The sequence below is a fragment of the Geospiza fortis genome, unplaced genomic scaffold (assembly GCF_000277835.1).
Source record: "Geospiza fortis unplaced genomic scaffold, GeoFor_1.0 scaffold44, whole genome shotgun sequence".
Taxonomy (NCBI): domain Eukaryota; kingdom Metazoa; phylum Chordata; class Aves; order Passeriformes; family Thraupidae; genus Geospiza; species Geospiza fortis.
Window position 1 is genome coordinate 1,907,584 of NW_005054404.1, and position 22,572 is coordinate 1,930,155.

Sequence of the window (22,572 nt, forward strand, 5' to 3'; positions counted from 1 at the left end):
TTTCTATCTTTTTTTTTGATTATTACATTTTGGTTAATTTTGCTGAAATGGATGACAAGGATCTGGACTACAAACAGTGGCTTTCTAAATGAGGTACATTTGTAAGTGCATCATTTTAACAGCCTTCTTGCTACCATTACTATTAGTCACTTTTCTGCACTGGATTAGAACCAGAGGCCTAACATGAATAATATAATTTGCTAATACAGATGCTATGCAGCTGCTCTTACCAGAGCAGGCTAATGATAAAAGGTGAAGATCAGGTATTTCTAAACTGTGTATGAAGAGATACGAGCAGAGCACTAGAGTAACCATGAATTCTCTTGTTGATCTGGGTTCTGGCAACAAATCTTTGTCCTCTTACTTGTTAAAGCAGGGAGTATAACTGCGACCTCAATCACTTGTGATGATTTTTTATTTAATGTTCAGCATCCCCTGAAAGAACAGCCTGTGAAAGCAGGCAGCCTGAGCTGTTCAGCAGTGAGTAACCTAACCCACCAGTATGCAGCAACAGCCACAATGGGAGGGACATGGAAAGGTTACATCTATTATGTTTTACAGTTTTACTAAACTGAGTATAGAAACAGATACCAGGACATAATCTGGCATATAACAGTAATGTAAAGAAAGTTGCCCATAAAAAGGTATTCACTACAGATTGGCTTATTGTCTTGTAATATTTTGGGCATTTGCCATATTCTGCTTTAATAAAAATTCAACAGTACAATAGGTAGAAAAAAATTTCTTTCCAAAAGGAATTTGCCAGTGAATAAAGCATCTGGAATGTTTTAAAATGAATCAGGAGTCCCAAATGCTAACAGGAAAACCAGGACCTTTGTGAAAAAAAGCTATAAAACTATGAAACATGGAAGGAGATGGTGGCACACTTTAACCTGAAAATTGAATTAATAAAATCTCTTACAGGAGATTTAATTTATGTATTCAAGTCTATTTTTTATCAAACATTGAACATATGAACAACTCCATTGCACAAAAAGCAGAAACACTGGCAGTAGGAGTAGTGTTATGAGAAACAGAGAAATATACAGGACCAGTGCCTCCTATAAAAACACTAAAAATGTAGAAAGTATTTTCGTTTGTAATTAGGCTGATTTATTTGTGACACTAAGGATCACTGCTGCCTATAAATCCCTAGAAGTCTTTCTATCTTTTTCTGTACACTACCACATCACACCTATTGATAAAATCAAGCTGTACTGGGAAATGGCTCCTCGTGAAAAAGGCAAAGGTGAGAGAAACAGGTTTTCTACAACTGAAATCCATTTGATTAAAAAAGTAAACTTAAAATGTTGGTGTCTAAGGCTAGCACTACAGCACATATGCTCATTCAGGACAAAACAGGAGAGAAGCAACCCAGAAATGAAACTAATTTATTAATTTTGTCTACAAGTAATTTTTACTGCCTGAAGGAGAGAAATCAAGTTTTCATTCCAAGCTTTTTAGAGAGATTTCCTTTATAAAACATCTGATTTTTATTCTAGATTCAACCTATCTAAACATTCCCTTAAATGAAGTAAAAGGAAGTGCGGCTTATGACAAGAGTATTGCTTTTTATATCAGGACTGAGATATCTAAGGTTATCTCAACTTGAACAAATAAAGTAAGATGTGTACTTACCGATATATCATCACTAAAATCTATTTCATCCAAATCAAGGTATTCAGGAGCTTCCATTATTCTCTTATGGACATTTTGGGTGAGTCAGCACATTAGTAAAGACCTAATTAAGAAAAGAGAAATGTGTTGTCTTTAGAGAGCCAGAATCACACAGAAGAGTTTCCATATAGTTGCTACAATACTGAAACATTTAACTTGAATAGTAAAGTACTAATAAAGTACTAACTTGATCTTAGAAGATAAATACGATTTACCACCTCTACTCTGCATATTGTAAAGCAGACATTCCAATTTTCTGGGAGAACAGCTAAGTGCTACTTGAAGTAGAAGTACAAAATACTTGGTTCAGCATCACTCAGTCCCTCCAGAAGTTCAATACTGGTATAAAGACCTAAGCTATTGAACACCCTCATGACCTCGCAACCATAGCTTTGTTAATGACGTGCCTTCTCATGAGAATGAGACATTTACTCACAGCAACTCCTGTTACTCTAGTTTTCCTCTGCCCAAGCAGCCAGAAAAAAACTGAGATTCCTGCTGTGCACAGACGATAAAGTCCTATCACACCTTATCTCTGCTTACAAGCAGACTAACACACAATGCAGCCAGTGCTTTACAGATTAATGGTTTACCACCCCTCAGGCTCTGAGTGCACATCAACAAATTCAATACCAGAATTATATCACATGCACTAATTATCAGGGGCATTAACCATTTTCTTACAGTAAGAAAAGAAAAAGAAGAGCAAATTCTCTTGCAAAGCAAGAAATTCGTCTGGAAAAGTCAATATTAGATCTGAATAAACTGAAGCGTCAACAGTCAGAAGACCAAAGACAATAAACCCCTCACTGTCAATCCTAACTACAATGAAGGTGTGTGTTATCACTACAGACAAGCACCACAGAAGTAAAAGTAGAAAAGGAAGGTATTTTAAAGGAAGCTGAAAAACAAAAGCACAATGCATTTTTCAATAATGTGAGTCACCACATAAGGATTAAGTATTATTATAGGAGAAAATTAAATCCTCCAGTACTTGTACATAGCAAAGGAAACACCCTAAAAAAAAAAAGACACAAACCCAACTTATTCCTATGACAACTACCAAGAAATATGTTTATGAATAATGAAATCAGCTGTGTAGGCCTAAATAAAATCACTGTGTGAAACTTCCACATGCATTTAAAAATGTCCTAGCATACGGGGTCTGAAAAAAAAAGCTTTTCTGTAAGTGTCAGACAAAACCTCAGTAACTGATCTCCCTAATAATACACTATCCAAGCACAAAGCTGACCTTAATACACCTGTTCTTGAGAAGCTATTAGAAAGAGAACCAGTAGGCAAAACTCCAGTAATACCCTAAAACAGACAGAAAAGCAAATTTTTGTTTCTCACCAAGTTACTGAAGCTCTATCAGCATCATTTTCTCATTAAGTGAATGTTCCAGTTTTGGCTGGGGTGGAATTAATTTTCTTCACAGCAGATAGTACAGGGCTGGGATTGGGACTTGTGCTGGAAACAGAGTTGATAATTTGGGGATGCAATGCTTTCATTACTGCTGAGCAGGGCTTACATAGAGATAAAGACACTTCTGCTCCTTACCTCTCCCCACCTGTGAGCAGGCTGGGGGGCTAAAGGAGTTGGGACAGCCAGGACAGAGGATCCCAACTAACTCAATGAGATATTCCACAGCAGATGACATCAGGAGCTGCATAGAAAGATGGAAGAAAGGAAAAGGAGGGTGTTTGGAGTGATGAAGTTTGTGTCTTCCAGGTCAGCAATATGCATGATAGGGCCTTGCACTCCAGGAGATGGCTGGCCTGCTCACGTAAAATGGTGAACTAATTCCTTTTTTTGCTCTGCTTGTATGCACACCTTTTGCCCTTCCCTACTAAACTGTCTTGACCTCAACCCAAGGTTTTTCTCACTTCTACTCTCCAAGCAACTGTGTGGTAACACTGTGGAGGACAGCAGCATGTAAGACAACCTCAACTACCTACAATTTTCTCTCACTGTGACTGTTAGACTTGAGTGAAGCAGTGGGAAAAGGCTACAGAAAGGTAAAACCAGAAGTGTCTGTATTGTGACACTCATCAGAAGCTTTTTATTTTGCACATTACTAAATGCTAAGTTTATGGTCAGAGGGACCCACTAAAATCAGGCAAAAGCCTGATTATGAAAGGAAATAGCGTAAAAAGGCATGACACATTCAAGTCTACAAATTTCTGCACTGCAGATTCTCCTTTACAGAAACACAAAGTGTCAGTATATTTTTTAAAGATTTATGTATTTCGTAGACATTTCAGCTAAATTGTGCACCGGTAATGTATTGCAGTGATTGGCAAGGCAAGGTTTTGGTAGTGGGAGAGTTACAGGGTTGGCTTCTGAGAGAAGATGCTAGAAGTTTCTGCTGTGTCTGATGGAGCCAGTTCCAGACAGAGCACTCCAAGACAGTTACATTGCTAATCAGACCTAAGCCTGACAGTGGTGGCACCTCTGGGATAACAGTTTTAGGAGAGGGAAAAAGTCACTGTGCAACAGCAGCCAGGAGAGGGGAGTTAGAATATGAGAGCAATGGCCCTGCAGACACCAAGGTCAGTGAAGGAGTGGGACAAGGTGGTCCAGGTGCCAGAGCTGGAATTCCCCTGTAGCCTGTGGTGAAGGCCATGGCAGGGCAGCTGTGTGCCTGCAGCCTAGGAGGAGCCTGCGGAAGTCCCCAAGTCAGAGCAGCTGGAAGCCCAAAGGAGGCTGTGATCCCACAGAAAGTCCATGCTAGAGCAGGGTCTTTATCGCTGTGACCACTGACACCAGCTCAAACCAAATGATTATTAGTTTTTGAAGCAAGACAAAGGCTGACCGTCTATGCCAAATGTATTTGACAAATTTTAGCTCTATATGCCAGCTACCAGAGGGTGGCTGGGCACCAGAACAGGCTTCCCAGAGAAGTGGTCACAGCACCAAGCCTGACAGAGTTCAAGGTTTATTTGGACAATGTGCTCAGACACATGGTGTGACTCTTGGGGCTTTCTGTGTAGAAGGCTGGATTCTATGATCCTTTTTTGGTCCTGTTCCAACTCAGAATATTTGCATGATTCTGTATGTACCGTCCTAGACAAGCGAAAGGATTGTGTTACTACATAAGCTGATAGATGTATGAAGAAGAAATGAGCATTAAAACATAAGTTTAAAGGTTGAAAACATAAATGGACCATATAACATAGAAATATTATGAAATCAAATCAAAGCTCCAATGAGTTTTTGTTTTTCACTGGAATTAAACGGATTAAAATCTGCCCACCCACTGTATTTAAAAGTCAACAGAAGAGATAAATAAAGCTACTTTAAACATGTCATGTAAGGAAGAATCAAGAAGTGATCCAGAGTTTTTATTTTCTACTAAGACTAAAGTCATTCAGTTAAAATTAAATTACAAAATGTTTTTAAAATAAAATTTTGAAATAGTTTTTTAAAAGTAAAATTAAGTAGCCACTTTAAAAATGATTAATTAAAAACTCCAGTAAAAAAAAAACTCCACAGCTTTAGTAATATAACTATTATTCCTGATTACCACATATCTCAAGATTTAGAACAGAAAGGTTTCAATCTTTCAAACTTATTTTTTCATTCCAAATTGGAAGAAGCCATTGAAGCAAAGAAATTCGCTGTATCCATGCACAGCTGACAAAAGGACTTCATTCCACCTGGTGATGTACAGAACCCATGAAGTCAGTCCACAGTCCTGCATCCTTACTTCCCCAAAATGTTACAATCTGTCTTCAAAACTTAAGACTATGAAACATGTAAAGGCTGAACAGGAAGTTAATAACCAAAACAAAGACATTTTCTCTATGGAAAGCTCTCTGAAAACAGTATTCAGTTATATGAAAAGAAAGGGCAAGAGATTAATGAATTCACTTTGCTACAAGATTTTCATTTTTTTCTTAACAAAGTAAAATTGAACAGCATCTCAATTCAATTATTATGACTAAATAAGATTTCTCATGACTATACTTGGAGTTTTATGCAAGAGGTGTACTTTTTGGATACAATTTAATACAGTAGAACTCCACCATGCATAATCCAAACCATATGGTAAAGATGGTACTCAGAGTGACCATTCTGAGAGCTTTGTGATGGCTGAATCCAGCACAATACGAGAAGCAGAAACAATCTGAATAAGATTCACAGGAGGATCATAAGCACAACTGGTCAAATTCAAGGTAGGAATAACTGCAACCAAAATTACAGCTGCTAGCAGTGGCTGACATGAGATGAATAATGTGCTTCCAGTACAAACATCAAAGCAATACAGACGACTGTCTCTAACTTGTCAGCAGAAATGTCTGACATTTAACCCATAAATGTTCCTAACTGTATTTTGGAAGCTAGTAATTTAATATTCCACAAAATTTTAACCCCAAAAAGGGCATTTCCTGTCTGGCAATTTGACTTGCAGAGTGACTTATGCACACACATGTATGTTTTATACAGGTTAATGAAATTCGGTTGGCTCTCAGAATTCACAACTAAAAGAAGAAAACCACATAAACATCACCCATATGTACTCGGGGAAAAAAAGTATCTTTTTACAATTTTGTGATCCAGTTCACCAGGTGAAATCGAGCTAAAAACTACTACAAAGAAATGGGGAAATACTAGGATTATCAGTACAATAACATATTGCATATGTTGCATTGCAACAGATAGTACTAGTATTTGGAACCAAACTCCTCCTTTTCAAACACTGTTTTTACAAAACAGATTTCCTCTGCTGTTTTCCTTCCCAACTAAAACTACACACCTGAGCACAAATCCTGTTGCTAACATTCAGTACAATCAGATGAATTAGGGAAAAAGTGACAAAAAGAGCAATTTCTAGAATAATACTAATATTACTAATAGTAGTAGCAATGAAGTATTAGATGCAGTGAACGAATCCACCAACCCCTACAAACGCTGAAAACCCACTCCAGTTTGATGGTACATATTGCCAAGATGTAATGTTTACAGTTGTTCACTGTAGATTTAGTTTCTAACGTAGATCAAGCCTTGGATTTTTCTCTCCATGAAGTCTCAAACAGTCACACCACCAGCAATCCCCAGGGCCTGGTGTGCCTTTTGAGGATGAAGTAGACTCAATGCAGGAATGGCAGGGATGCTTTAAGAGTCAGATCAGCCCCCTCACATTACCCATACTAGTGCTCATAGGCAAGAACAAGGCCCTACAGGTGAGCATCTGCTGTCAGGCAATTAACTGAGTGAATGAGCAGACTGACACAGGTTCAGCCTGTGCAGACATCAGGTTCAGCCTCTTGTTCTGACTGCTCAACGCAAAACTGTGGAACAAAACAGCCCAACTGATTTGCAGAGACGCCTTTGCCACAAGCCTGTAGTGAATTCAGTAGTTTTGAGAGCAAACTGATCCTTTTAGACAAAAACAGTCTCAGTGCAGCATGTGAAAGGCTAAATCCAAGAGGGAGCACAGGGAAAATGGCCTTTACTGAGCCCAAATAAAACATGTAATTGAAAATACATAATTTTAATTATTTATGGATACATAAAAACCAAGAACAAATAACAATAAATATCTGCTGTCAATTAAATCTTTATTTCAGTTGTAACTCAAAGAAATTCTGCTAAATGCCACATGGGATTTTATTTTCCACAAGTCAGAACTACTTTAACAAAATATTTGGGGATTTACTTAAACTTTCAATCAAATATAAAGCGTATCAGATGTAAAATACTTCTATGTTTCCTTTAGCACAGTTAATATTAAAGATTTAGGCTTTAAATGCCAGAATGCCACGACAGTTGCTTTTTAATTAGGGGATAAGGTTACATTTTTCAATTATAGGTCTAAGATAACAAAATAAACATATGGTCATTTCCTAAGCATCAGGAGCTATAGTAGCTCAAGATGAACAAAATCTGTGGGCTGAAATGAAAGACACTACATCTTTAATTTAAGCACACAGCATGCATTTCAACTAATGCTTGAAATATAGTAAGCATCTGACTTTTGTTGCCTACCATTAAGAAATATGAAGATCATAACCCCAAATTTCTTCACTTTCAAACAAACACAACAGTGTAACATTACATTATGTTAAATCTATTCAGCATGCAATGAAAAGCCCAGCACACAATTAAACTCTACTGTTGAGGAAGGGATGTCAGCACTAGGAAATGCCCAAAACTGAATTCAGTTCCTCCATCCTCATATTCTACTGTAACATGTAAGCTCTACCAAAAAAATTAATTTGGCCTTCCACCTCTATTTAATACACAACGTGCAGAAAGTAGTACAGTAAGTCCATGAGCACTGGCACAGCTGGGGGATGTGAGAACCGGACTGCTGAATGAAGGCAAGAAACCTTAGCTGCTCTGGGCTACACTACCACCTCTCTAGCTATCCCATAGTTTCGTATGCTCCCTGGTACCTGGCTGTGCGTTGTCTCCTATTAAAGATTACATGTTCTTTGAGACAGGGATCGCATGGTCACTCTACATTTGTCTGGCTTTTCCTATAGCTGGTGTCCTTGTCCATTAACAGAGCTTTGTGGTGCAAGAGTAATCCAGCTAAATATAAACATAATGCAAATACACTGGAGTGGGCCCTGAAAGAGGGCACATTTGAAGCTTTGTAGACAACATGCAATATTTTATTTACTAAATACAGACGGTGCCTTTGCAGGTGATAAATGCCAAAGTCATCAAACACATGAAAACATCAAACACACAGGAAGCATACAGTTTCATTAGAATAGAAAAGAATAGTCTAGTTGGAAGGGAACTACCATGATCATTCAGGTATTTTTGAGTAATTGTTTAAATTTAACCCTACACATACATGCATTCTTAGAAGACCTCAGCTTCCAACTCATATTTCTATTATTTCCATCATCTCTAAAGGGCAAATTACATGGATATAATCAATAAATTTTTAAGCCGTGATTTTAGAAATATAAAGAGTGACAATGAAGCTCAAATGGAGATTTATTTCCTTTGCAAGCATACTACTTTAACTTCATGCATTCAAATAAAATGGCAACATGATACATGGTTAGACTATGTCGGTATTTTAAAGACATATAAGGGTTTGTGATAATATAATGTACTCTGAACTGCGTTGAGCAACCAATTTTTGTTACCCCCTATATTTACCGAAGTATTTTTTCTGATTATACAATGCAACATTTTTTTCTACAGCTTGTTGTTGAAATTACACATCAAGTCAGATCTTAAACATAAAAATATAAAGGGAAGGCTCAATAGGAGTGGTAGGAGATATTAAAGAGTTAAGATGAATTTTAAATAACAATATATTAGAAAAAAAAAAGAAGTAACAGAGAAGCTGAAAAATTATGTGATTTATTTCAGTGAAGGAATGTATTCTGCAACTAAGATTACCTAATCCCTTATCACATTTATTCAGGAATAGTCCTGAGTTTAAAAGTTCACAACAGAAATTCATAATAGTATGATACCTCTAAGGCAAGTAAAAATAAAGGCACTGCTTTTAATCACCACTCAAGTACTATCAGCACACAAGCTACACAGATAGAACAGGAAGACAGAAGTCAGCAAAGCACAATTTTCCAAAACCAAAAGATGCCGTTTGCAAAATTTTACTTCAGAAAAATTCTGTATTCCAGATATACAGAAACAATCCACCTACAGCCCTGAACAGTCCCAAACACTAAGGCCGGTTCTGTTCTTAATGAAGCCAGCACACATTTTGAGGACTGGTTTGAGATAAGAACAAATGTATTTATTCTTGGCCAAATGTAGCTGAACTTCTCCTGGATATATATACCCAGACCTTGAGAACACATGTTCTTCCATATTGGTTGCATATAAAGGGCAGGACCATCCCACCCTGCTCTGCACTGGGGCAACCTCATCTTGAGGCCACAATATAAGAAGGATCTAAAACTGTTAGAAAGCATTCAAAGGAGAGGTATGAAGATGGTCAAGGGCCTTGAGAGGAAGCCATAGGAGGTGCAGCTGAAGTCACTTGGTCTGTTCAGGTTGGAGAAGAGGAGACTGAGGGAAGATCTCATTCCAGTTCTTCAGTTTCCCTGTGAGAGGAAGCAGGGGCAGGCACTGATCTCTTCTCTGAGGTGACCAGTGACAGGACTCAAGAAAATGGCATGAAACTCCTCCAGGGGAGGTTTAGGTTCAATATCAGGAAAAGGTTTTTCAACCAGAGGGTGGTTGGGCACTGAACAGGCTCCCCAGAGAAATGGTCACAGCACCAAGCCTGACAGAGCTCAAGAAGTATTTGGACAGTGTCACAGACATCTTTTATGAAAAATCCTTTCCTTAGGACTTTTCCTGAGAAGCTGAGAGGCCTCAGGAACAAAATGTAAACAATGGTTATCTGCTGCTGTGGAATGCACCAGGTGGACCTGTGATTGGTCTCATGTGGTTGTTTCTAATTAATTACCAATCACAGTGAACTGGCGTGAACAGAGTCCAAGCCACAAGCCTTTGTTATCATTCTTTCTTTTTCTATTCTTAGCTAGCCTTCTGATGAAATCCTTTCTTCTATTCTTTTAGTATAGTTTTAATATAATATATATCATAAAATAATAAATCAAGCCTTCTGAAACATGGAGTCAGATCCTTGTCTCTTCCCTCATCCTAAGACCCCTGTGAACACGGTCACAGGACAGTGCTCTCAGATACAGGTTGCAATTCTTGGAGCAGTCCTGTGTAGGGCCTGGAGCTGGATTTTGATGATTCTCATGCTTATCTACTGACCCAGGATTTTCTACACTTCTATGATTCTATTATTCAATCCCACGGAGCCTTAAGAGAGATGCACAGTTTGCACAATTTCTGCAGCCCAGAAAGCCAAACATGTCCAAACCAAAAGCAGAGTGACCACCAGGTCAAGGGAGGAGATTCTGCCCTTCTATTCTGCTCTCATGAGATTTCAGCTCAAATAGTGTGACCAGTTCTAGGATCCTCAGGACAGGAAAGGACCCGTTGGAGTGGGTCTACAGGAGGGCCATGAAAATAACTAGAGGGAGGGGAAAACTTTTTACAAGGAAAGGCTGAGAGAGTCAGGGGTGTTCAATCTGAAGAAGAGAAGGTCCAAGGAGACCTTACTGCAGCTTTTCAATACTTCAAGGGAGCTTACAAGAAAGATGGGTACAGATTTTTAGTAGGGACTGTAGAGATAGAACAAAACGTAATAGTTGGTTAGTTTAAACTAGAATAGGGAATAATTTTTTTGCAATGTGGGTGGTGAAACACTGGAACAATTTGACAACTTGTCATCTGCCAACTACTCCCGCCAACATTCAAGGTCAGGTTGGACTGGGCTCTCAGCAAATACAGATCTGGTTGAAGATATAGATCTGATAGCAAATATAGATCTGGTTGAAGATGTCCCTGCTTATTGCAAGGGATGTAGACTAGATGACCTTTCAAAATCCCTATGATTCTATGATTTTGAAGAAGTCATGTGGAAGTAGGTAATAATATATGGATCACCTACTCTTCTACTTCCGTGAAGTGAATGGAAAATTCGTCACAACTCCAGGCATTTTAACATCAAACATATTTAACTTCTACAAAGACTGACATCTGTAAGATGTGTGTCAGCATATATATAGAGTGAAGATAAAGCATTAGATACAGTTCCTCATGCTTTTGGGTGTTTTTTTAGCACACTGAATAATACGTCAGATAACTTCCTGCAAGTATTACCCTAAGGATGACATCTGAGCTGCAGCAACATACAAGCAAGCTTTGCCATCAATATCTGTGTGTCTAAGACACTACCCACCTTAGCACAAGGAATGTCTGTCTATCTGGCTGCTGGAAGCATCTTCTGGCTTTTTTAGTTCTGGTCCATTTAGTTGTCTCATCAACAACCATTACATTAGTATTAAAAGAGAGTGATTCTACTCCTTCATTTCCAAAATAACACAGCAACATAGCAAGAAGAAACTAATAGTCAGGCTACTGAGTGATCTGACAAACTGAAGAGTTGTTTTTACTGTAACCCAACTAGAAAGGCATCTGCTCACTGCAAACTACCTCAGATTTCTTATTAAAAAAACATTCTTCCCACTCGATAGTTTTATATTCCTTCAATATTTAAGCATAAAGAAATGGGGATTCCAAGCATTCAGCCAGAAATATGCACTTGAGTATTTTGGAGTGAGGCTTAGAAAAATAAAGTTGTTTGTTTCACTTAGCCTTGAAAGAGAAACCTTAGGAGTTGAAAATTAATAGCTTTTATTTCCAAACTACCACAGCATATGATTCAAGCACTGTAAAAAAGTTAATACACTGTCTGCTTAACTTTGATGACGGGATCAAAACAAATAAGAGGTCAACTGATCTGTTCAAGAATATTTAATTGGCCGTAGTTGATTAATTTATGGTTTTATTCCCTTTGAAGTACTACATGGTTCTTTGTTCTTAATATGAAATATCCCACAGTCATGCAAAATTAATATGCTTATCTCATTGCAATCTTGCTTACGTGGCAACTGTTTCAGTTATTTCAGACCAGCTAACTCCTTCTATATGCTTTAGGATTTACTGACATGCAGATCAAATCCAGATCAAACCCTTTGTAAATAATGAATGTACATGTATGTGTAAAAGCAGGGAAAGACAGGGTAAAAATCTCACTAGAAGACAGAGCAAGAATAAATGCTACTCCATTATCATAACTTGTTTCTACAATACCATTGTTGGTAGTGATCTGCCACACTGGACACCCTGTGTTTGGAATGCAACACACAGCTGCTGCCTCAGATGTAGTCCCAGACAAACTGTAAGAAAAGCAGGTGGTGGGATTTACTTCAACATCTAATGTCTTAACTTTTGCACTGGAAGTGGAATTGGGTCTGGCTTTGCCACTTTCCAGTTGTCAGCTGATGCCAGTAGGAAAAGCATTACTTTATTCAGGTACCACACAGACAGGTACAGCTTCTGCTGAGTGTGCTGCAGCAGCACCCTCTCCTCTTCACTGTGACATACTGTAATATTTGCACACAAGGACCACAGAGTAACTTTAACTATTAATGTAATTTCTTTTTTAGTAATTTTCCATATTAAAAAAGAGGCTCTACCTGTGAGGGGAGATTAAATAAAACAATGCACTATTCATTCTTAGCCATTTTTCTGTTAATGGCCATTAAACTAGTCAAACATGGAAAATAGCCTGTAGCTCTACTTAGTTCTACTGCTGCTTTCGTGACACTTACCTAAGATGTGGAGTACTACTTCCTGCCAGCCACTGACCCTACTTGGGCTTGAGGGCTGCTCCCTTCACTTGTTTAAAAATGGTCTTTAAATGGTAATGAACTTCTGCTTCTTCCTTTTTACCGCCCTGTGAATATGTATTTATTGTCATGCTATCTTCAGTTACTATTTGTTCTCAAATTGGATTTGTTGAGTCTTCCCATTAAACATTTTTGTGACAGCATGACTCTAAAATAACAGTGTTTCTGCTTAGCACAGAAAATAACAATTCTCAAATCTATATTACAAGAAAAATAACAATGTCCATTTGAAATTAACTACTTGTAAATTTAAAAACCTGTCACCCAGAGGCATAAGAAATAGCTGCAAATAAAGCAATCTACTTAAAGTGTGAAATTCTTATCATTCATGTATGAAATGGCCACTTCCCACAAAAAAGACCAGAATCATCTCCATGAAATATAATTTACTTCTCAAATGAAATGTTCCTGTAACGTCAAAAAAGACACTTGAGGTAAACACTGCATTTACAAAAAAAAACTGTAACAGCAAAAACTCAATTAAAAATTATTTTCCATCAACAAAAAAATCTATTTTTATAAAAGAGAAAATTAATTTTCTCAAAGAAAAATATTTAAAAATTAGCAAAGATACTTTCAATAGCTTTATATATCCTCAAAAATAGCCAGCAGATAGATCAACATTATCACTCAAAACAGCAGCATGAAAAAGGCTGAAAGGGTTTGCCTGAGTTCATTTAGTTCAACCCCCTCTGCTCACACAAGGTCAGGTTTAAATCCAGGACTGCACCCATCTGGTTTCTGAATATCTCTAAGAATGGACACTCGAAAATTTCCCTGGGCAACCTGGTCCAGTGTGTGACCAGCCTCACAGTGAAAAAGCATTTCCTTGTTTTTTAGATGGAATTTCATGTGTTTCACTTGGTGCCAATAGCCTCTTGTTCTGTCAGTGTGCACTGCAGAAGTCTTCATGGAGAAGAGCCTCACTCTTCTTCACTCTATCTCAGCCTGGAAGAGAGAAGGCTTAGGGATATCCTTATTGTGGCCTTCTAGTTCCTGAAGGGAGCCTACAAGAATGATGGAGAGAACTATTAATAAGTTAGTGACAGGAGAAGAGCAATGATTTCAAACTGAAAGAGGGTAGGTTTAGATTAGATATTAGGAAGAAATTCTTTAATGTCAGGGTGGTGAAGCACTAGAACAGGTTGAGAAAAGAAGAGGTGGATGCCCCATCCCTGGAATGCCCAAGGCCTAGTTGTATGGGAAGAACTTCAGGTAGTGAAAGTTGTCCCTCCCTGTCACTGGGGGCAGAAAACCATCAAGGTGGAAGAGACCTTTAAGATCATTAAGTACAACCATCAACCCAGCACCACCACAGTAATTCCTAAACCACTAAACCACACGATCCAGTGCCTAATCTAAGATCCCTCTTAAACACCTCCAGGGATGACAACTGCATCACATCCCCGGGCAACTTATCCCAATGCCTGACCCTGCTAACAAGGAAAGAAATTTCTAATATCTAAGCTAAATGTCCTTTGTCTCATTTTAAGGCCATTTCCTCTGGTCCTGTCACTGGAGGCATGGGAAGGGACCAGGCCCACCTCACCACAACCTCCAGAGAGTTGTAGAGACCCATGAGGTTTCCCTCTCTCCTCGAGACTAAACAAACCCATCTCCCTCAGGAGTTCCTCATAAGACATGTTTTCGAGACCTTCCAAGATCCTCACTGCCTGTCACTGGATGTGCTCCAGCACCTCCATGTCCTTTTTAAAGTGAGGGGCCCAGAACTGAACTCCAGGTGTGGCCTCATCACTGATGAGTACAGGAGATGAGCCTGGCTGATCAAACAGCACCCAAGGTCCCCTTCTGCTGAGCAGCTTTCAAGACTCTTCTGCCCAAGTCTGTGGTTCTGCAAGGGATTATTTCAACCCCAATGCAGAATCTGGCATTGGGGTTGCAGCTGAACATCCTGCAGTATGCTCAGCCTGTGGTTCTAGGGATTACTGCAATCGCAATGCAGAATCTGGCACTGGGGTTGCAGCTGAACATCCTGCAGTATCCTCAGCCCACTGACCAAGCCTGTTCAGGTCTCCCTGCAGAGCTTTCCTAGCCTCCAGCAGATCAACACACCCACACAATTTGGTGCCATCTGCAAATTCACTGAGAATACCCTCAATCCCCACATCCAGATCATCAATAAAGATGTTAAACAGGACTGGCCCTAAAACTGAGTCCTGGGGAACATTGCTAGGGACAAAGCAACAACTGGATTCGCTCCATTCACCACAGCTCTCTGGGCCCAGCCCATCCAGCCTGTTTTTTAGTCATTGAAGAATACACCCATCCAAGCCAGCTTTTCTAGGAGGATACTGTGGGAAATGGAATACGCTTTACTGAAGACTAGATAGATGACATCCACAGCTTTCCCTTCAACTTTGTCATAGAAGGTGAATCAGATTGGCCAAGCAGGAGCTTCATTCCATAACTCCAGGCTGGCTGGGCTTGATTCCCTGCTTATCCTGCCTGTGCCATGCAAGAGCACTCAGGATGATCTCTTCCATGACCTTACCCAGGACCAAGGTTAGGATGTGTAGCAGGATGCTCTGCCCTGGAATGTGGTTCAGCCACTGGACAATATCCTTTTTGCAAGGCTCTCAGTAGTGGATTGAGAGGCGGAATCATGGGCTGCTTTTGGTGTTGAATTATGCTAAAACCAGTCTGGTTCACTAAACCCAAATTGACATCCTGATACTGACGCAACTGGAGACATGTGACTGGCAATCAATCACTTTATGCTATAAAAGTCCAGTCCACTCTCATGCGGTTAGGTTGTTCTAACATATTCCTTCTTGCAGTATGTATGAAGTTTCCTCCTCTAAAGTAGGAATGCCCCTTCAAAGATACTCCTCGAGGCTGAAAGAGATCTGCCTACAAGCATTGGTATGGTGAGTTACATCAATCTCTACTTAATAATTGTTTCTTTTTGCTAGTTTTAATATAATTGCTTTGGTATAGTGAAGTATCCTATCTTATACTATATGCTACTAGTAGTTTTAGATTTTATACTGCATAGTGATTCTGATAAAGATATTTTGTCTGATTATTTGTCATTATAAATAATACATTTTATACATATACATCTGATGTGCCACCTTTAATTCTGTGAGAAAAAATTATTTAAACTGTTGACAAAAGATGGGGGCTAAGACTGGATTCAGCTGCACTCAGGCTCCTCTTATGAGGAGTTTAGAAACCTAGAAGGTCCTTTCTGCACCTCATGTCTCAATGGGACAGCTTCTCTAATAAACTTCATCTGAAGCTCCCACTCCCACCCATGACAGGCTGACAGGGCTATAGTTCTCTGCATTATCTTGTAAGTGAGCACTATATTTGCTAATTTCCAGTCAGCTGGAACTTCTCCACTAAAACAGGACTGCTGTTAAATGACTGAGAGTGATTTGGCAAGCTCTTTTGCCAGTTCCCTCATTATTCTGGGGTGTATCCCACCATGGCCCATGTTCCTTAAGGTCCCACCCAACCCAGACCTTTCTACGATTCTGTGATCAACAAGTGCTTTCCAACTCTTCTTTCCAGGGCTGTACCCAGGATTCTTTCAAACAGGTCTCTTAAGTTATGTACAGAACAGTATTGGTGGCTTTTATATTTACAATGACTAAATGCTTCCTCTAAGCATTTATTTTCTATTATTTTGCTAGTTTGTAAATGTGTGTGAAACTCAGTAATAGAAAATTTATATTTCAAACACAGGATATCATAACATGAGTAATGTAAGATACCCAACTCTGAGAACTAAATTCAAGGCAGAAATGAGGACTAATTTTGCATTTTTTCAGCTTGGCAGGGTTTCAGTGCTCTTCCATTCTCATGTCCTTTTTATATATTGAAGAATTTAGCAGAGATAAGAACAAAAATGAGATAATGCTGTTTAATGGCTTTTTAGCAGATGCAGAAACAGAAACACCTATCAAAAGAATTGTTTGCATAATCATGACATAAACAAGCTGCAATTAGACTGTACTTATAATTTCATTATGCTGCTCATTATGACCAAGATATCCTGTTTGTTGTGCCTGTTCAAACAGAAAAAAATGCAACCCTTCATGAAAGCAATTCTTTACTAGTGTTTCAGAAGGAAGCTGTAGCTGGTAAACACATGTTCTTATGGGAAATTGCCATAATCCTGACTATATCCCAGCAGGCTCTGAAAATATTTCTCACAAAGTCTCTTACATAAAATCTACAACATATGTAGAGCAGACTGTGCTTCACATCCTTTTAAGGAACTTGCAAGATTAATGAGGAGGACATTGCTCTTGCTTTTCCTTCCAAATGTCTACCTCTTGCAACAGGTATTCTGTAATATTTATTTTTTCTCCTATTTTCATGGTTTCTGCCCTACCAAGAATCTGTAAAAGAGGCTGTGGAAGTTTACAACTAGACCTCCTATTGACAGTGTCTTACTATCGGCTTCTTATGCAGCCTATCCAACACAACAACTATTGATAAATGCATTTCATTACATTTGTACCACTAAGCTCCAACCATTCTTCCAGAGCAATTATCAGAGAAATCAATACAGTTGCTATTTTTTATGTGGTTGCTAAGAGGTTTTGAAAATCAATACAGTAGTTATTTTTTATATGGTTGTTAAGAGGTTTTGAAATTGAACTCACTTCTTTTTTCTTCTACTTTTTTTTTTTTATTACTATTGACTGATATGTCGAAAAGAACACAAACAGACCAATACAGCTCCCTTACTAATTGTCATTCAGCTAAATATCTATAAGCCATTAGGGACATATAAAAGTCACAAATTTCTGGATAAGGAACACTAACATTGATAAAAATTTTAATAAACTTGACCATTTGAAAAATGTAGATCACTCTTCACAATCTAAAACAAACAGAATGGTTTTTTCAACTATTTTTTCTTCACTACTTCTCAACGGAGGTTTTGCCCTCTCGCATCGAACAAGACAATTCAGTTAGAGAAAATGAGACCACATTATAGACATGGAAAAATTCTCAGTGAAACCAGAGAAAAATTGAAGAAGTATTTGGGGCTTTTTATTTTAAATATAGTTTCTTTGATATTCCAAATCAGAAACCTAGCAATTAGTCTTTCTGAAAAGCTCTGTGATCCAGTATCACCTACTGTAATTATCTATTTTTATCAAAACCAGAATCAGTAGCAATGAGAAGTCTGCCAGGACTACTGTGTTCGTTGTCTCATGCCTCATCTTCTTTTTCAACAGTTGTTTTTTCAGGAATTGTTTACCAGAAAGATGAGCAGTCATGCCTCATTGTCTTCTTCTCACTGGAACAAAACTGACCTTTACAATTTGTGCAACTTGAAATTATGTGTTCAAAAACAGCATGGATAAGAAAGGGGGTGGTACACTTCTGATCTGTGTAATTTACTAAATCTGTAAAAAGTGGATTTACAACCCCTCTATTCTGATTTACCAGAATTATGCTCACACTTAGGCTGCGTTTGTAGAAATAGCTGCAGAAAATGCAGGAGGGAAAGAAAAAAGTCAGACCTTTAATGAACAGATAGAAACTTACAACCAATGTCCTCCACATTGAAATATAACAGACAGTAAGATTAATTTTTAAATTACTGTGCTTTCCTTTACCACATGCAAAAATATTGCACTAGTATTTTTAACTTTCTGGATGTTAGCTGGCCACAATGACTTGCTACTACAGTTGGAAACCAGACCACAAATGTTCTACCACTGAAGTTTAAATCTATCTCTTGGTTTTGACTCCACACTATAAATTACTAAAATAAACAGGAAAACTTTTCATTTGCACTTCTGTTACTTTCCATCCAGGACTCTACTCTCCAGAAACTATTCAGACTCCTCTCCCTCTCCCCTCCCCTCCCCTGTGTTCCATGTTACTCTTTAAAGCCCAAGGTTTTAAGTGCTCTGCCTAGAGTACTCTAGCTACTTCTGTGGGTGTCACTGTTAATCAGCGACACATGGAAGGGAAATGAAGGAGCCAAAAAGCAGCCTTGTTGTCTGGAAAAACCTCAGAATACATGGACACGGGTGACAACGGTAGAAAAAATCAGAGCTGGATAACAGGAAATGTTTGCAGCTTGCTGAAACAGTTTAATTAGAGCCTCATTTTAAAGCATATGAAGCTGAATGAACAAAATTTAGCTGCAAATTAATGGAAAAATGGGGCAATGACCTCAAAAATTACAAATGTATCCAAACCCCTCAAGACATTATAAGGATGAACCTATCACAACTGTTAAAAGAAATCTGATTTACTTTTTACACTGTCTATGCAAATTAAAACATATTTTGTTTTTTTTATATGTCCTACTCAAACTTCACTAAACATGTAGTCATTTGCAAACCTACCAAACCATGTGTTCAGCTATAAAGAGTGAATTAGGATGTTTAAAGGCTAAAGATGATCAGATAGGCCCCTGCGGTAAACCAGCAGGGAGTAACAGAGACACATTTATTTACTGATTGATTTGAAATCAAGCTTTTTCCTCTGTGGTAGCCTCATTTTTGACCCACATCAACTACATTTCTGTTCCCAGCAACAAGAAAAGCATGCCAAAACCAGGTAATTCTGATCTCTGTTTATATTAACCCCATTCTGGTTTCTAGCTGCTGGCTTTCACAAGTGAAACAAACATATAGCTCTGAGAAGGTCTGCAATTTAAAATAGACAAGCTGTACACCCAAACTGCTTATCATACATAGTGAAGAACTGATCTTTCACCACTGAACTATCATCCTCATTTCCAGACCCTCTCAAGTCCTTCACCTCCGCTGTGATGGCCTGAACTACACACACAAACTCTTTTCTAGTCATGACTCTTGGGCCCACTAAGAACAGCTGTTACATTTAGCACAATCTATTGACAGGGATTTGAAAGAATGCATGGCCAATACCACATTCTCTTGTTTTTTCACTCAAAAACTATGCCAACCAACATTTCTACTCCTAGTTCTAGGGGGATGTAAATGAAGAAAAACTGGGAATAGAAGGAACCCCCCCCCCAATCCCAAATTGACAATATTTGTCAAACAGCAGCTTAGCATGACAAGTAAGTATTTAGTTGTCTGCAACTGAGAAGTAAGCAGAAACACTGATTGGCTAGACTTGGTTCAAAAATCTACGCAAACAACTAAGAATCAATGTTAGAATGTTTAGTTTTCCAGTAAACAATATTGTCATAAGAAAGCTTGTGCTCGTAGATTACTATTCTACACTATAATCTGTAGTTTTATTAACATAATTTTCAGGATCTATAAAACAAATCATTAGTCTTGGCATGTGACCAAGGTACAAGTGTAGTCGCTTCACTGGCAATAAATGCAGTTGGCTAGGCAGTGTTGTAAGACTGTTATTCCATTTTTTCCCAACAGAGAAGGACTTCTTTTACTGCCTCTTTTTCATGCACATATACACTGAAACAAGCAACCAGTTAGGATCTCTCCCAGTTTCGGGAAGGGTAAACAGCTTTAACACTACTTAGAGCAAATCAGCACCAGTTGCAACTGTCTAAGAGATTATTCCTTTTAAAAAGCTCCAATCCTTTCCATTCACTTGTTGCAAGGTAAAAGGGCATTACATCTGGTGAGAAAGAGGAACAAGGATTTCCTGCTTTGTATATCCTACTACACAGAAGAAAGCGTTGCCAATCCCAGAAATTGAATTTTGGAATACTGACAAAATTATGAACCTTATGTGGTCCATGATGTTCATATGGTGTTTCAATTACACAGATGATTCACTGATATTTATCATAGCCATACAGTCTGAAAAGGAACTTTGGATAGCTATGTCAGTTAGGCAGTTAGCTGCTACTGATGAATATGATCTTATGCTGCTTGTTATCTAGCAAATCTGTCTTTGAAAAAGTATAGTCTTGCTATTCAAAAGTCAGTTGTTACTCTCACAAATGCTCTTAGGAGATAAGAGACGATGCCTTACAATTCCAGCAGAACCATGCTGGGCAAAGAAAAGAGTATATTGTCTGCAGCTGTCAGAGCCCAATCCATCTGAAATCCTGAATCCAACTGTTTCCAGCCCTCAGAGCCAAGTTCTCAAAGTTCTGACCATTAATGAAGAATTTCACCCTCTTTGGCTGTTCAAACACTCACAGATCCAGCACCATCACAAATGCAGACCAGCAAAACTGAGTTTTGTAGCAGTGCCGTTCTTTGAGGATTTGCAGAAATGCATGCAGAGCCATAAAATACTGGAGAGTCACACAAACTACTAAGCAGCTTATGAAAGAGCCTCCACAAGAGATCAGGCACATCTGTAGAGCTGCAAGCGATAAAGACACTAATCTCTCCCTTAACTAATAGATCCAAAGAGCCTATCACCAAAATACTTAGGAAGCTACATTCTTCCCTGCAAGATCACAGCACCTTCCTTTTGCCTGAGAGTTAGTTAATGCTTGTACAAATTCTTTAAAGCCCTAGCAGGACCTTTTAAGCAAGAAATGCTTAATCCTTTAATGCTGAGGAGAGTGGCTCTTTCCTTAAGGAAAGCCAGGTCTAAGTAAGATCTTTCAGAATCAGCTGGCAGTCTCACTGGGACAGAAAACACACTACTGCATACTTCTGTACATATAGAAACCAGGACTGAATGTAACAAGCAATTCTACAGAATATCTCACTCTACCTAATCTACCACAGAACCTAAAATTCAGATTTACACTGAAGAAGGCAGGAATTGCTCTTAATGTAGAAGATTCATCACCCACCTGAAATCCAGAGTTGCTGCATCAGCCAGTCTCCAAAAATGAACTTAAGTGAACTTGTAACATATATGTACTTTTCAATTCAGATATTTGAAAAGCTCCCTTTGAGCCTAGAAAAGAGCAAGCACTGACTATCCTTCCACTTTCACCAGTGAATGATGTAGAAGTTCTATAAGCAGCTGTGCTGACTCCAAACCATCACCACTTCCATCAACCTGGACAGGGAACCTTAAAGTATGCCAGAGGGTTTGAGGGATGCAAAACAATTATTACTAACTCTTTTTTTAATGTACACTAGATTTAGTTTACAAAGCAAGAAAAGAATTACTTCATTTGCTCTACAGAATTACAATGATGTAAATAAAACCACTGGAGATTTTTTTACTCTCTCAATTTTATGAAAGCCATCTCTCTTAAAGCAGTTTATGTATTACTTCACCATTCTGCAAGCCCATGTCTAGAAAACTGTAACTGTAACTATTTTTAAAATATTTTGCAAGTGCTGTAATTTTTCAAGGATCTGATTGGTTTAAACCACTCCATTTATGGGAAAAGAATATTTATTTCTGTTGTTCCTGATGAAATTTGTATTTTCCATGTTGCAGCTGGAGATCTAAAATACACTTAGGGCACATTATATTACCCTATACCTGTAATTAAAATATTGGTTTTGCTTTCTTCCCCATCACAACCATGAGCCTTAATATATTTTAAAATATTATTAAAATAAGAAAAAAAAGACTTTTTTTTTCTTTTTTAATTTGAACTCCAAACTGTTTCAAGAGCCAATATTACAGCAATGAATTGATAGTGCAATATTTTCTTATGAAGGTTCCATAAGAAAGATTGAATTTATGATTTATCACACTGTACTACCCCATAATCAACACATCCTCTGAAACTGCAAGA

At 38.3% G+C, this 22,572-nt stretch overlaps 1 protein-coding gene across 1 annotated transcript in view; it reads right to left on the reverse strand.

Annotated features, from left to right (window-relative positions):
• Positions 1–22,572, reverse strand: part of SNCAIP (synuclein alpha interacting protein) — an 88,369-nt gene that overhangs the window by 51,385 nt on the left and 14,412 nt on the right. The window contains 2 exon segments of the mRNA XM_031061237.1: positions 1,639–1,741; positions 3,238–3,343. Coding sequence (XP_030917097.1) covers positions 1,639–1,695 — 57 coding nt within the window. The 5' untranslated portion in view covers positions 1,696–1,741; positions 3,238–3,343.